Below are 11,035 nucleotides of genomic sequence, written 5' to 3' on the forward strand. Positions count from 1 at the left end.
TTCTAGAACCGAGCAGAGAATGGACCAATAATACTCTATCATGCTCCCGACGCGACTCATAGTAGATCATGTCTCCAAGGGGAGTTTGATCTGTTAGGCTTCTTTTTGTTGTACGTGGTGTTCCCGAGTGCCTTCAATACGGAAGTGAGTTTTGTACCGTGGCTGGAGACTATTTTTTCTTACCTTCATGCATGTGTGTGAGTGAGCGCTCATCTCTCCGTTCCGACCGAGTAGCTCGTGGTGGCTTGCCTGTCGCTTGATTATCTCTCTTATTCTTCCGACATACCCTGCCTACTTTCTGTACAACAAATATTATTGTAGTCCAGGGGTACAGTATGAATATGCACTGTAATTCACCGTAGTGACTCTCAACCATTTATTTACCTGCTGTCCTTTCCATGCAATTGCCATGCAACTGAAATAACTAATACCTTCTCAATTAGTAATACGCTCGATACGCATGAATCATTAAAATCGTTAGATGATAATCCGCCGCTTAACTTGACTGAAACTAATGCATAAAACAGGCTCGGGAAGTCGGGGCTCCGATGACGCTAAGGAACGGAGGCTAAAATTGATGTTTCCTCTTCCGTACCACACAAGACGGGGACAAGCGCTCGCTGACGCCGACAATGAGGCATCAGGATTTAAATCCCCAGTCATTCATTTCAAGTCTTGTTCAAGGCTACGTACTAACTAACAAATTATTAGCTTCTTAATTCATATATCCCTCTACAAACCCCCCTCTTCCCCTCCTTCCTACCCCCCCCCCCTTTTACCTTGCAGTATCTTACACCTCTAATTCTAATTAATCAACAATCTCATTTTCCCCCTCTCCGAACGACCTTGGGGTTGGATCAACATTGTACATTCCATACCATCCCTTTCTAGGTCCTCCGCGCGTGGAAGCATAGCTCGCGACAAGATTTGCGCCCAGCTTGCGAAACACCTTCGCCTACCTTGAAAGTATCACCCTTCCTTCGATTCTTCTTAACATACAGGGTGGTCAATTTGGAAGTCTTTCCAGCATCTCTCACCTACCTACTACCGAAAGCCACCTTCCTCATGGAGTAGTGCGCTTCGTCCTCTCGTTTCTCTCTTTCTTTAGACAACACGTCTTCCGACCTCACAATCACAACTGTGAGACTTGACATTTCTACGTGCCACCAGGAGCAGAAATGGCTCTTCCAGAAAATGAGCGCCTTCCTGGGGACAAGGCCGAGAACGCTGATATCGAGTTGATGGAACGGGGAAGCGCATCCTCAGCCGAACATCGCAAGTCAGCTGGTCGTTCTTCCATCTCTAGTTCGACGGTGGTCCCGGCAGGAGAGAAGGACAAAGGTTCTCGTTCTAATGCTCTAGCCAAATCCGAAGATCCAGATGCGCTTTTCGCGCACCTCCCAGAGCATGAAAAGGAGATTCTGAAGAAGCAACTGGATTCGCCGGATGTGAATGTGTCGTTTTTCGCTCTCTTTCGCTATGCCTCGCGCATGGACATCTTGATCATGCTTGTCAGTGCGCTTTGCGCTATCGTGGCAGGTGCTGCTCTACCTCTATTTACCGTAAGTGGTTTGGTGGGGTGTCACTTGTTGGCTCTACAACTAACCTGGGCTTTCTTAGATTCTCTTCGGCTCACTGGCTTCGGCATTCAGAGGAATCGCTCTGTACGAACTCTCGTACCACGACTTCTATCACCAGTTAACGAAGAATGTTCTTTACTTTGTGTATCTTGGAATTGCCGAGTTTGTTACCGTCTATATTTCCACCGTCGGGTTCATCTACACCGGGGAACACATCACTCAGAAAATTCGTGAACATTATCTAGAGTCTATCTTGAGACAAAACATGGGCTACTTTGATAGACTAGGAGCCGGTGAAGTTACAACTCGCATTACAGCCGACACGAATTTGATCCAAGACGGTATCTCGGAGAAGGTTGGACTCACACTAACAGCCATTGCCACCTTCGTGACTGCGTTCATTGTCGCCTATATCAAATATTGGAAACTCGCTCTGATCTGTACCTCAACCATTGTTGCCCTTGTGATGACTATGGGAGGTGGCTCTCGCTTTATTGTCAAGTACAGCAAAAAGTCCTTGGAGAGCGCTGGTGCCGGCGGAACTGTTGCGGAAGAGGTCATCAGCTCAATTCGTAATGCCACTGCATTCGGTACTCAAGACAAACTGGCCAAGCAATACGAGGCTCATTTGGCCGAGGCCGAAAAATGGGGTATTAAGACTCAGATTATTCTCGGCTTCATGATTGGTGGCATGTTCGGTATCATGTTTTCCAACTACGGCCTTGGTTTCTGGATGGGCTCTCGTTTCCTCACAGATGGAGAGGTCAACGTGGGACAAGTATTGACTGTTCTGATGGCTATCCTGATTGGATCATTTAGTCTAGGAAATGTCGCCCCCAATGGTCAGGCCTTCACGAATGCTCTCGCCGCAGCCGTCAAGATCTATGGGACTATCGATCGTCCCTCTCCTCTGGATCCCTATTCCGAGGAGGGCGAGAAGCTCGAACACTTCGAAGGCAATATCGAATTCCGCGACATCAAGCACATTTACCCATCTCGTCCGGAAGTTACTGTCATGGATGGTGTTTCTCTGATTATGCCTGCCGGCAAGACAACTGCGCTTGTTGGCCCATCGGGCTCGGGAAAGAGTACTGTTGTTGGTCTGGTCGAGCGATTCTATTTTCCTGTGGGAGGTTCCGTTCTTTTGGATGGCCATGACATTTCGACACTCAACCTTCGTTGGCTGCGTCAACAAATATCGCTGGTTAGTCAGGAACCTGTCCTCTTTGGTACGACGATTTATCACAACATTCGACACGGTCTTATCGGCACGAAGTATGAGAACGAATCCGAGGACAAAATCAGGGAATTGATTGAAAACGCAGCGAAGATGTCCAACGCTCACGACTTCATCACAGCCCTTCCTGAAGGCTACGAGACGAATGTGGGTCAGCGGGGTTTCCTACTATCCGGAGGACAGAAGCAGCGCATTGCTATCGCGCGCGCTATAGTCAGTGACCCGAAGATTCTTTTGCTCGACGAAGCCACATCTGCTCTGGATACGAAATCCGAAGGTGTTGTTCAGGCAGCCTTGGATAGAGCTGCCGAAGGCCGCACTACTATTGTCATTGCTCACCGTCTTTCTACCATCAAGTCAGCCCACAATATCGTCGTTATGGTGAACGGCAAGATTGTGGAACAAGGCAATCATGACGAACTCGTTGGTCGCAAGGGCACCTACCACAGCCTCGTGGAAGCACAACGCATTAACGAGGAGAAGGATGCGGAAGCCCTGGCTACTGATGAAGCAGACATGGACGAGGATGACTTCGCGAGGGAAGAAATCGAACGCATCAAGTCAGCAAGCAGTGGCACCGGTTCTCTAGCTGATGACGACGAGAAGATGTTCGCCGGTAATGGCCTTGGACGTAGTGGAACACACAAGTCAATCTCCAGCGCCATTCTGGCCAAGAGAGAGCCGGAAATCGCTAAGAAATACTCACTATGGTCTTTGGTCAAATTCATTGCTTCCTTCAACCGCCCTGAGATTCTCTATATGCTCATCGGATTGGTCTTTGCGGTCCTATCCGGTGGTGGCCAACCCACCCAGGCCGTTCTGTACGCCAAGGCCATCAGCACTCTTTCGCTGCCTACGAGCGAGGCCGCTAAAATTCGGCATGATGGTGCTTTTTGGGCCTTGATGTTCTTTGTGGTTGGAATCGCGCAGTTCATCAACCTTTCCATCAATGGTGCCGCTTTCGCCGTGTGCTCGGAGAGATTGATTCGGCGAGCTCGAAGCATGGCCTTTAGATCCATGCTGCGTCAGGATATTACCTTTTTTGATAGAGAGGAAAACAGCACTGGTGCACTCACATCCTTTTTGTCGACTGAGACCAAACATCTGTCAGGTGTCAGTGGTGCCACATTGGGTACAATCCTTATGACCAGCACGACCCTAGGTGCGGCTATGATTATCTCTCTCAGCATCGGGTGGAAGCTGGCTCTGGTCTGTATTTCCGTCGTTCCGGTTCTACTGGGATGTGGATTCTACCGCTTCTACATGCTCGCGCAGTTCCAACAAAGATCTAAGAGCGCCTACGAAGGGTCTGCAAGCTATGCCTGTGAGGCGACCTCGGCTATTCGCACCGTGGCCTCTCTCACTCGGGAAAAGGATGTTTGGGATATCTACCACGGCCAATTAGCGGCGCAGGGCCGTACAAGTCTGATCTCAGTGCTGAAGTCCTCTATTCTATATGCCGCCTCGCAGGCTCTGGTCTTTTTCTGTGTTGCCCTCGGTTTCTGGTATGGAGGTACGCTCCTGGGGCATCACGAGTATTCTGTCTTCCGTTTCTTCGTCTGCTTCTCCGAGATTCTGTTCGGTGCTCAGTCTGCGGGTACTGTCTTCTCATTCGCTCCAGACATGGGCAAGGCGAAAAATGCGGCGGCCGAATTCCGCAGACTTTTTGACAGGAAGCCGCAGATCGACACCTGGTCGGAGGAAGGCGAAAAGCTTCAGTCTGTGGAGGGATCTATCGAATTCCGTGACGTTCATTTCAGATACCCTACTCGCGCCGAACAGCCGGTCCTGCGTGGACTGAATCTGACCGTCAAGCCCGGACAATACGTTGCCCTGGTTGGCCCAAGTGGTTGTGGTAAAAGTACCACCATTGCGCTTCTTGAACGGTTCTATGATGCCATCGCTGGAAAGGTCCTAATTGATGGGAAAGACATCACTCAGCTGAACGTCAACTCCTACCGCAGTTTCCTGTCGCTTGTTAGCCAGGAACCCACCTTGTATCAAGGCACCATTAGGGAGAATATTCTCCTGGGCGTCACTGGTGAGGAGGTACCCGAGGAGGCGCTGATCAAGGCTTGCAAGGAAGCCAATATTTACGATTTCATCATGTCTCTCCCGTAAGTTGTTGTCCTGAAAACCATTCTCAAAGTTCTTTAACTAACGCTGCGTCTCACAGAGATGGATTCAATACGGTAGTCGGCAGCAAAGGAGGCATGTTGTCTGGAGGTCAAAAGCAACGTGTGGCTATCGCACGGGCCCTGATCCGGGATCCCCGAGTTCTGCTTCTTGACGAAGCCACCTCTGCCCTTGACTCGGAATCCGAGAAAGTTGTTCAAGCAGCACTCGATGCTGCTGCTCGGGGCCGAACCACCATCGCAGTTGCACACCGTCTCAGTACCATCCAGAAAGCCGACATTATTTACGTATTTGACCAAGGCAAGATCGTGGAGAGCGGTACACACCAGGAGCTGATCCGTGCCAAAGGTCGCTACTTCGAGCTGGTCAACTTGCAGAGCCTCGACAAGGGCCACTAATTCAATTGCGCTATATATCCTGTACAGCTGGTTTAATATCCTGTCTATTTTCACCACTTGTTTTAAGATCTTCACCACTTCTTTTTTTTTTTTTTTTTTTTCTTTTTACGCTGTTGTTTCTCATGTGACATGAATTTGGAGGCACATGCATGATACTGTGTCCCCCACGGATAATGTGACTCGCATTTACCATGTTGCGGAGTTGACTGGTCTCTCGGGGTTTCGATGGAGAACATGAGACCTTGTTTTCTTGGAGGTGAATTAGAATACAGCCTCCCCTCCTTGCCGTGCGCACAGGTCGATGACCTGTATTGTACCTCTGTATCTCTTAGTGAAGAATATCTCCTCATATAGAAACAGAAATTGAGATGGAGTAAAAGAACGTCACTCAAGCTCCTGTTCCGTAAGTCCTCAATAGTTGTTATAATACCACGACAAGGGTGATTCTCAATCGCGATCATCCACTCCATACTCTCTTTGCACGTCAATATGTCGCACTCCCCGCGCATCTGCGATCAGGCCCAGTAGCCCCTGCCCAGCGTCCTTGATTTCGTTGTATTCGTGCAACAGACGGATATGTTGTTGCACCGTGGCTTTAGGGTCGTTCCTGGCCATCACGTGGAAGTCGATCGGTAAGTATCCATACTATCCTTCCTTTTTTGAGCGGACACGGGGGATTGTCATACTTCAAGTGGGCCTTGTCTTCGGCGATCTGAGCCTCCAAGTCGGCGATCTGGGTTTGTATATCTGCAACCGACTGGCGTAGTATAACCTGAAGCGAAATGAAACAGGGTAGAAATGGTTCTTTTCTTCTTTGTTTTTGTCTTGTCGGAAGAAAACGTACCAGCTTCTTTTCCTTTGACGCTTGTTGCTCGGCTGGAGATGCAGGCCTGTTGCCGAATTCGGCGCTGGAGCCTCGCGGAGATGGCATGATGATAATGATCCAGCAGATCGATTGCCAAACGAGTTTCAGGAATCTCCTGGGGTTTGTATCAGTGGTAGTGAATAACCAAGTGAAAGAGAAGGGAGAGGTGGACGACATACCACTTGACCAGGTACTGTAATGTAATGTACTGTACAAAGTACTGTACAGAAGCAAGGTAATGTGTAGTGTGTAGTATGAGTAAGTCGTTGGTTATTTTACCAAGTAGTAACGGATAGGTATCTATCATGGATTTCTGGAATTATGATGGAAGTAATAACATATGAGTATTAACAAGTTAGGTAGTCTACGTAGTAGCAACAACTCACCTGTATAAGTATAGAAGTGCGGAGCCCTTCGTCCAATCTGCTTTGCCCGAATGCGCTTTAGATGCCGCCTGTGGATGCTTACGTCCTCCGTCCCAGGGCCTCCACCAGCACCATCCGATCGGCCAGGACTCACCCACTCTTTGTCCCCTCTCTCTCTTTCCTCCCTCTCTGCACATCCCCTTCTCTCTTCTCTCCTTATCGTCCTCTCACTACACATCTTTTTTTTTCTTTTTGAAGAGGAAGTAAAGTGGTAGTCATGGCAATAACGAGTCGATCTCACCTGTCCGGGTTGCTGGTAACCTTGCTGCTGGCCATGCCAGCGTGCGCTCACGAAGGCCATGAAAATGTTCCTGACGGTGCCGCCATCTCCGAAGATCCGATTGTAGGTTTCATCTTGCCTTCGAGCTACCGACCCCCCCCCCCCCTCCCTCTTTTCTTTTCTTTCTGTCTCCAACTGATAAATTGTCCCTCAGGATTCGACGCTATGGCTGCATATGATCCTCATGGGATTTGCCTTTGGCATCATTTTCCCCTTGGGTATGGTTCTCGGGGTAAGTTCAAGTCTCTCCGTACTTATCTCCGACAGCCTCATTTGGATGGCTGTGGAGTCATACTCGAGTGTATGGACCTTGGGTTTTAACGTTTCCTGCTTGACAACTAGATTGTACGGTCGCGCTGGCATGTCCCTCTCCAGATTGTCGGCACAATTGTCGCAGTAGTCGCATACTTCCTGGGCCATGCTCACAAGGGTCGCCAATTCGCCAAAAACGTCCATGCGTCTTTCGCAAATACATTGATGTTGATGATGGTGGTTCAGATTGTACTGGGCGTCTATCTCAAACTTCATCTCACCAAGGGTATTCACGGGCGGATTCGTCGGGTTATGGTGGTTGCGCACGGAGTTGTCGGCAAGGCCATGCCGGTCGCAAGCTGGGTTCAGATGCTGTTTGGAGGAATCACAGCCATGGGCTTCTGCCGGGATGACCACTTGGGACAGTGTCTGGCTCACTTCATCATGGGCAGCGCTTTCATCGCCTATGGAATTCTGCTTACCATCCTGCTCCTCGTTGGTCAGTACTGGCTTCGCCGCACGGGTCGCAGCCAGGAGTTCTTCGATTCGCTGATCATCGCCGCCTGGGGATGCGTCAACACCTTCACTGAGCACCGGTGGGGAGGTCCCTGGGTTCACAACGATCTACAACATACCACGATGGGAATTGTTTGGTGGTGTGCCGGGCTGCTGGGAATCTGGCTGAGCCGGAAACGCAATGGCCGCCCCAAGCGCAATCTCATTCCAGCCCTGGTTATTCTGCTCACCGGTTATGCCATGTCCGCTCACCCCCAGCATCTGATGATCAGTACTATGATCCACTCCATCTTCGGTTACACCTTGATGGCTGCCGGCTTTACCAGGATCATTGAGATCTCCTTTGTGCTCAGAGACAAGGGCACCGTCAGCCCGGACGGTTCCGACCCGAATAGCTTTCAGTATCTCACGCCTTTCGTAAGTCGCCAGGACACCGGGGCTGGATGTTGAAGGGCCTGGTCACTCTCGGTCTCTGAGCTACTGTACTGACTCGATTCTAGTTGTTGTACGCTTCTGGGTTCCTCTTCATGGGCGCCACCGAAGAACAAATGCAACTGCTCAGTGACGCTGGAATCACACATGTTTCATACGTCTTGATTCTGTACAGCATTGCTTTCATCCTCTTCCTTTGTACGTTGTACCTCAATGTCACACTGATCTGCCCAGAGACCTTGCTCTAACATCCTTCCTCTCAGTCGTTAACGTCCTCTTACACATCTATGCTGTTCACGCATGGCCTGAATCCACCAAGCCACCGTCCCGCTCCCGCTCCTCCAGCTTTGCAGATGACGCCGGCGAAGGTTCTCCCGGCTACAAGCCTAACCAGCCCAACGGCCGCTTTCTGAACGGCCACGCTCGCTCCGCATCCGAGAACCAGCACGTCCATGACGCCGAGGAGTTCGAGCTGCAGGGGCTCATTTCAGATGAGGAAGACAACGGGGAGCACAGTAGAAACACAATGGGACCTCGGAAAGTGGACGATGAGGAAAGCTCTGCTCTCGTTGGTAAGGAGACGTCAACGCGTTGATTTGAAGGAGTTTCAATCTATATAACATTCTTTCGGGTGTCTTTTTATCCAGCAAGCCTGAACTGTTCATATTTCTTTTCCGACTCTATCAAAACGCATTTGGCTCTACTTGGAATACCATTGATTCCTTGAATTACCGGTCTCAGATGACTTGGCCCGCCCGGTCTTTTGAGGGTTGGACCCGAGGGTGCATTGCAGCGCAACCAACAGGCGTAGATGATTGGCTAGGGGTATAGCATATGAGCTTTGCGATTCTGCCCAAGTCTGGAGTAATCAGGCGCGCAAGACATTAAGAAAGACGCAAGCCACCTTGAACGGCCACACAGTCGACGGCCATAGTAGTGCTTTAAGAGTGGGTCGATTGTAGTATTGTCAAATCTATCATACACGTCGTTACCTCTGGTGGTAAATCGCTAGGTGTGGAACATTACAGCGCAGGCGTAGATATGGCAAAGATCCGTACTGCCCCATAGCAGGGACCAACAACCCCAATTGAACCCTTTTGATATTCGGAACCAAAACTCTAGAAGAGTTGATTGCTTTCCCCTATCTCTGCGCCTCTTCATTTCTTTTGTTCTCCTCTGCAGGATGCTTGTGGGGCTCATCAAGGTGCCAGGGCGGGTGCCCCGTCCAAGGGGATTGGGTTCGGGACTGGAATCACAGCGGGGAGCATATTGTCGACCTCAGGCGGGAAGATAGGGTGCAGGGGGTAGATGGGAGCGGTCAAACGTTCACCGTCGAACAGCAGCATGTTTTGGAGGGGTTGCTCGCGTGCACTGAGCACATTGATCACATCCTGTGCCAGACTGCCCCCGACGAAGGCCGCCACGGGACTCAACTCGCTGTTCAGGTTCTGCAAAAAGGTGCGCAGGAACTCCGCGTCGAGGGTTGCGATGTCCAGTTTCAGTTCCTGGTGGCCGTCTCGCGCGAGCTTGGTGAAGACCTCGAGGTCCTGGTGGGAGAATGTCGGCAGCGCGCCGGCGGAGAGTTTCTGGTACTCCCACAGCGCGCGGAGACAGGTGAGGAGCGGGGTGACTTGCTTGCGTTTGCGGGGCAGACGCGTGAATTCCTCGGGAAGCGGGGAGGTGTTGGCCAAGATCAGAGGCGAGTACACCTCGCGCTTGGTCACCATCTCAATGACCTTCTCGTTCTCCTTCTTGGTGGTGATGTTGAGGATACTCCGCGTCGGGGTCTCCTGGGTGACCGAGGCCACGTTGGATTTGGACCTCTCGATCACAAAGTCGTGGGAAATCAGATCGGCGAAGACGAAGCCGTAGAAACCGTGCAGCCCGGCGGCGTAGAAGGGCCGGTTGGCTATCCGACACGCGGCATTGATGGTCGTGTACGTGTGGAAGTCAAGTTCTGTGGCGATCGTGATGTCGAACTGTGCAAAGTACTCCGGTTGTTTGAGGCGAACATCTTCCGTGTCGATGTGGAGCTGAACCCGAGGGTTCATAGCACGAATGGCCGGCGCTGCAGCTTGTGCTCGCTATAGGACTTCGCTTCAGCATTTTTTAAATGAAGTTTGAGGGAGGAAAGGGTTTCGCCGCTTACATTCTGGCCTCTGCAATCCTCGTTCACGAAGAATTGCGCGCCGAGATCCTCCTCCGTCACACTCTCATGGTCGATGATGGTAAGAGAACCAATCCCCGCAAGCACCAGGTTTTTGGCGACCTCGTTCGCCAGAGCTTTGAAAGTGATAAGTAGGATATTCGCGGATCGCAGCCTATGAGAAGACCGAGGGTCAGGAGACGCTGAGCAAGCCACGGAGGGTACTATCGAGGGAGCTCACTTTTCTTGAGCTTTCACTCCCCAGAGGCGAATTTGGCGGTCATATAGCGCGATTTCATCTTTTTCATACCACGATTACTATGAAAGAGCTTTTCATCGATGTTTGGGAGTAATGAACTTAGCATACCTGCGCTCATCGCCTGGGCTGGCGCCTGGGCTGGCTGCGACTCCATGGTTGAATGACGTATAATGCGAGAAAAGAGGCAATCTCCAGCTCACGCGACAGAGAGCCCGTCCTGCGCGGTGAATGAACCTGGGTTGAGTGACGCGCCTTTAAACGATGGATTATTATTCCGCAGCAATCAAGGGATGGTGGCTGACTTTTTGATGGTAGGCGGGCGAAGGTATGCGCGCAGGTCGGGGGAAAAGGTGGGGTGAAGGCAAGTATTGGAAGCAAGGTTTGGACAGTCTGACTGTTCTACTGATACAAGAACTGTATGGCCCAGTAGTTCGAAAGGAGAGATGGAGAAGAGGGAAGAAGGTAGAGGAATATACGAGCGTGAGAGGAGAAGGAAAACAAAGTAGAGT

General features: G+C 50.7%; 4 protein-coding genes across 4 annotated transcripts; 2 read left to right on the forward strand and 2 right to left on the reverse strand.

Annotated features, from left to right (window-relative positions):
• The first annotated feature begins 821 nt into the window (after positions 1-821).
• mdr1 (ABC multidrug transporter Mdr1) lies at positions 822-5,560 on the forward strand. Its single transcript, XM_020205758.1, is given in 4 exon segments — positions 822-1,562; positions 1,621-4,934; positions 4,994-5,445; positions 5,456-5,560. 3 exon segments carry the CDS (start codon positions 1,179-1,181, stop codon positions 5,349-5,351), a joined length of 4,056 nt encoding a protein of 1,351 aa, XP_020053094.1. The 5' UTR covers positions 822-1,178; the 3' UTR covers positions 5,352-5,445; positions 5,456-5,560.
• Positions 5,561-5,798: 238 nt separating this feature from the next.
• On the reverse strand, positions 5,799-6,282 carry ASPACDRAFT_46277 (SWI5/SAE3 family protein; the record flags this gene model as incomplete). The annotated part of the gene is made up of 3 exons (XM_020201758.1): positions 5,799-5,958; positions 6,038-6,123; positions 6,196-6,282. 3 exons carry the CDS (start codon positions 6,280-6,282, stop codon positions 5,799-5,801), a joined length of 333 nt encoding a protein of 110 aa, XP_020053095.1.
• Positions 6,283-6,786: 504 nt separating this feature from the next.
• On the forward strand, positions 6,787-8,821 carry ASPACDRAFT_80965 (Ytp1 family protein). Its single transcript, XM_020205759.1, has 5 exons — positions 6,787-6,984; positions 7,076-7,153; positions 7,264-8,106; positions 8,190-8,319; positions 8,385-8,821. Exons 1-5 carry the CDS (start codon positions 6,859-6,861, stop codon positions 8,714-8,716), a joined length of 1,509 nt encoding a protein of 502 aa, XP_020053096.1. The 5' UTR covers positions 6,787-6,858; the 3' UTR covers positions 8,717-8,821.
• Positions 8,822-9,068: 247 nt separating this feature from the next.
• On the reverse strand, positions 9,069-10,938 carry ASPACDRAFT_80966 (E1 ubiquitin-activating protein AOS1). Its single transcript, XM_020205760.1, has 4 exons — positions 10,635-10,938; positions 10,509-10,566; positions 10,271-10,442; positions 9,069-10,205 (listed from the first exon to the last, which is right to left on the reverse strand). The coding sequence occupies exons 1-4, from the start codon at positions 10,678-10,680 to the stop codon at positions 9,321-9,323; spliced, it is 1,161 nt and encodes a 386-aa protein (XP_020053097.1). The 5' UTR covers positions 10,681-10,938; the 3' UTR covers positions 9,069-9,320.
• Between the last annotated feature and the right edge of the window lie 97 nt (positions 10,939-11,035).

This window comes from Aspergillus aculeatus (genome assembly GCF_001890905.1).
Source record: "Aspergillus aculeatus ATCC 16872 unplaced genomic scaffold ASPACscaffold_15, whole genome shotgun sequence".
In the NCBI taxonomy this organism is placed as follows: domain Eukaryota; kingdom Fungi; phylum Ascomycota; class Eurotiomycetes; order Eurotiales; family Aspergillaceae; genus Aspergillus; species Aspergillus aculeatus.

What these genes read in the sequence shown, in the direction of transcription:
- mdr1 (XM_020205758.1), top strand. Translation starts at nt 1,179, where the DNA reads ATGGCTCTTCCAGAAAATGAGCGCCTTCCTGGGGACAAGGCCGAGAAC. An exon ending in CTGCTCTACCTCTATTTACC is followed by an intron (nt 1,563 to 1,620) that starts GTAAGTGGTTTG and finishes GGGCTTTCTTAG; the next exon opens with ATTCTCTTCGGCTCACTGGC. An exon ending in GATTTCATCATGTCTCTCCC is followed by an intron (nt 4,935 to 4,993) that starts GTAAGTTGTTGT and finishes TGCGTCTCACAG; the next exon opens with AGATGGATTCAATACGGTAG.
- ASPACDRAFT_80965 (XM_020205759.1), top strand. Translation starts at nt 6,859, where the DNA reads ATGGCAATAACGAGTCGATCTCACCTGTCCGGGTTGCTGGTAACCTTG. An exon ending in CCTTGGGTATGGTTCTCGGG is followed by an intron (nt 7,154 to 7,263) that starts GTAAGTTCAAGT and finishes CTTGACAACTAG; the next exon opens with ATTGTACGGTCGCGCTGGCA. An exon ending in TTCAGTATCTCACGCCTTTC is followed by an intron (nt 8,107 to 8,189) that starts GTAAGTCGCCAG and finishes ACTCGATTCTAG; the next exon opens with TTGTTGTACGCTTCTGGGTT.
- ASPACDRAFT_80966 (XM_020205760.1), bottom strand. Translation starts at nt 10,680, where the DNA reads ATGGAGTCGCAGCCAGCCCAGGCGCCAGCCCAGGCGATGAGCGCAG. An exon ending in GGAGTGAAAGCTCAAGAAAA is followed by an intron (nt 10,443 to 10,508) that starts GTGAGCTCCCTC and finishes GTCTTCTCATAG; the next exon opens with GCTGCGATCCGCGAATATCC. An exon ending in AGGATTGCAGAGGCCAGAAT is followed by an intron (nt 10,206 to 10,270) that starts GTAAGCGGCGAA and finishes GAAGTCCTATAG; the next exon opens with CGAGCACAAGCTGCAGCGCC.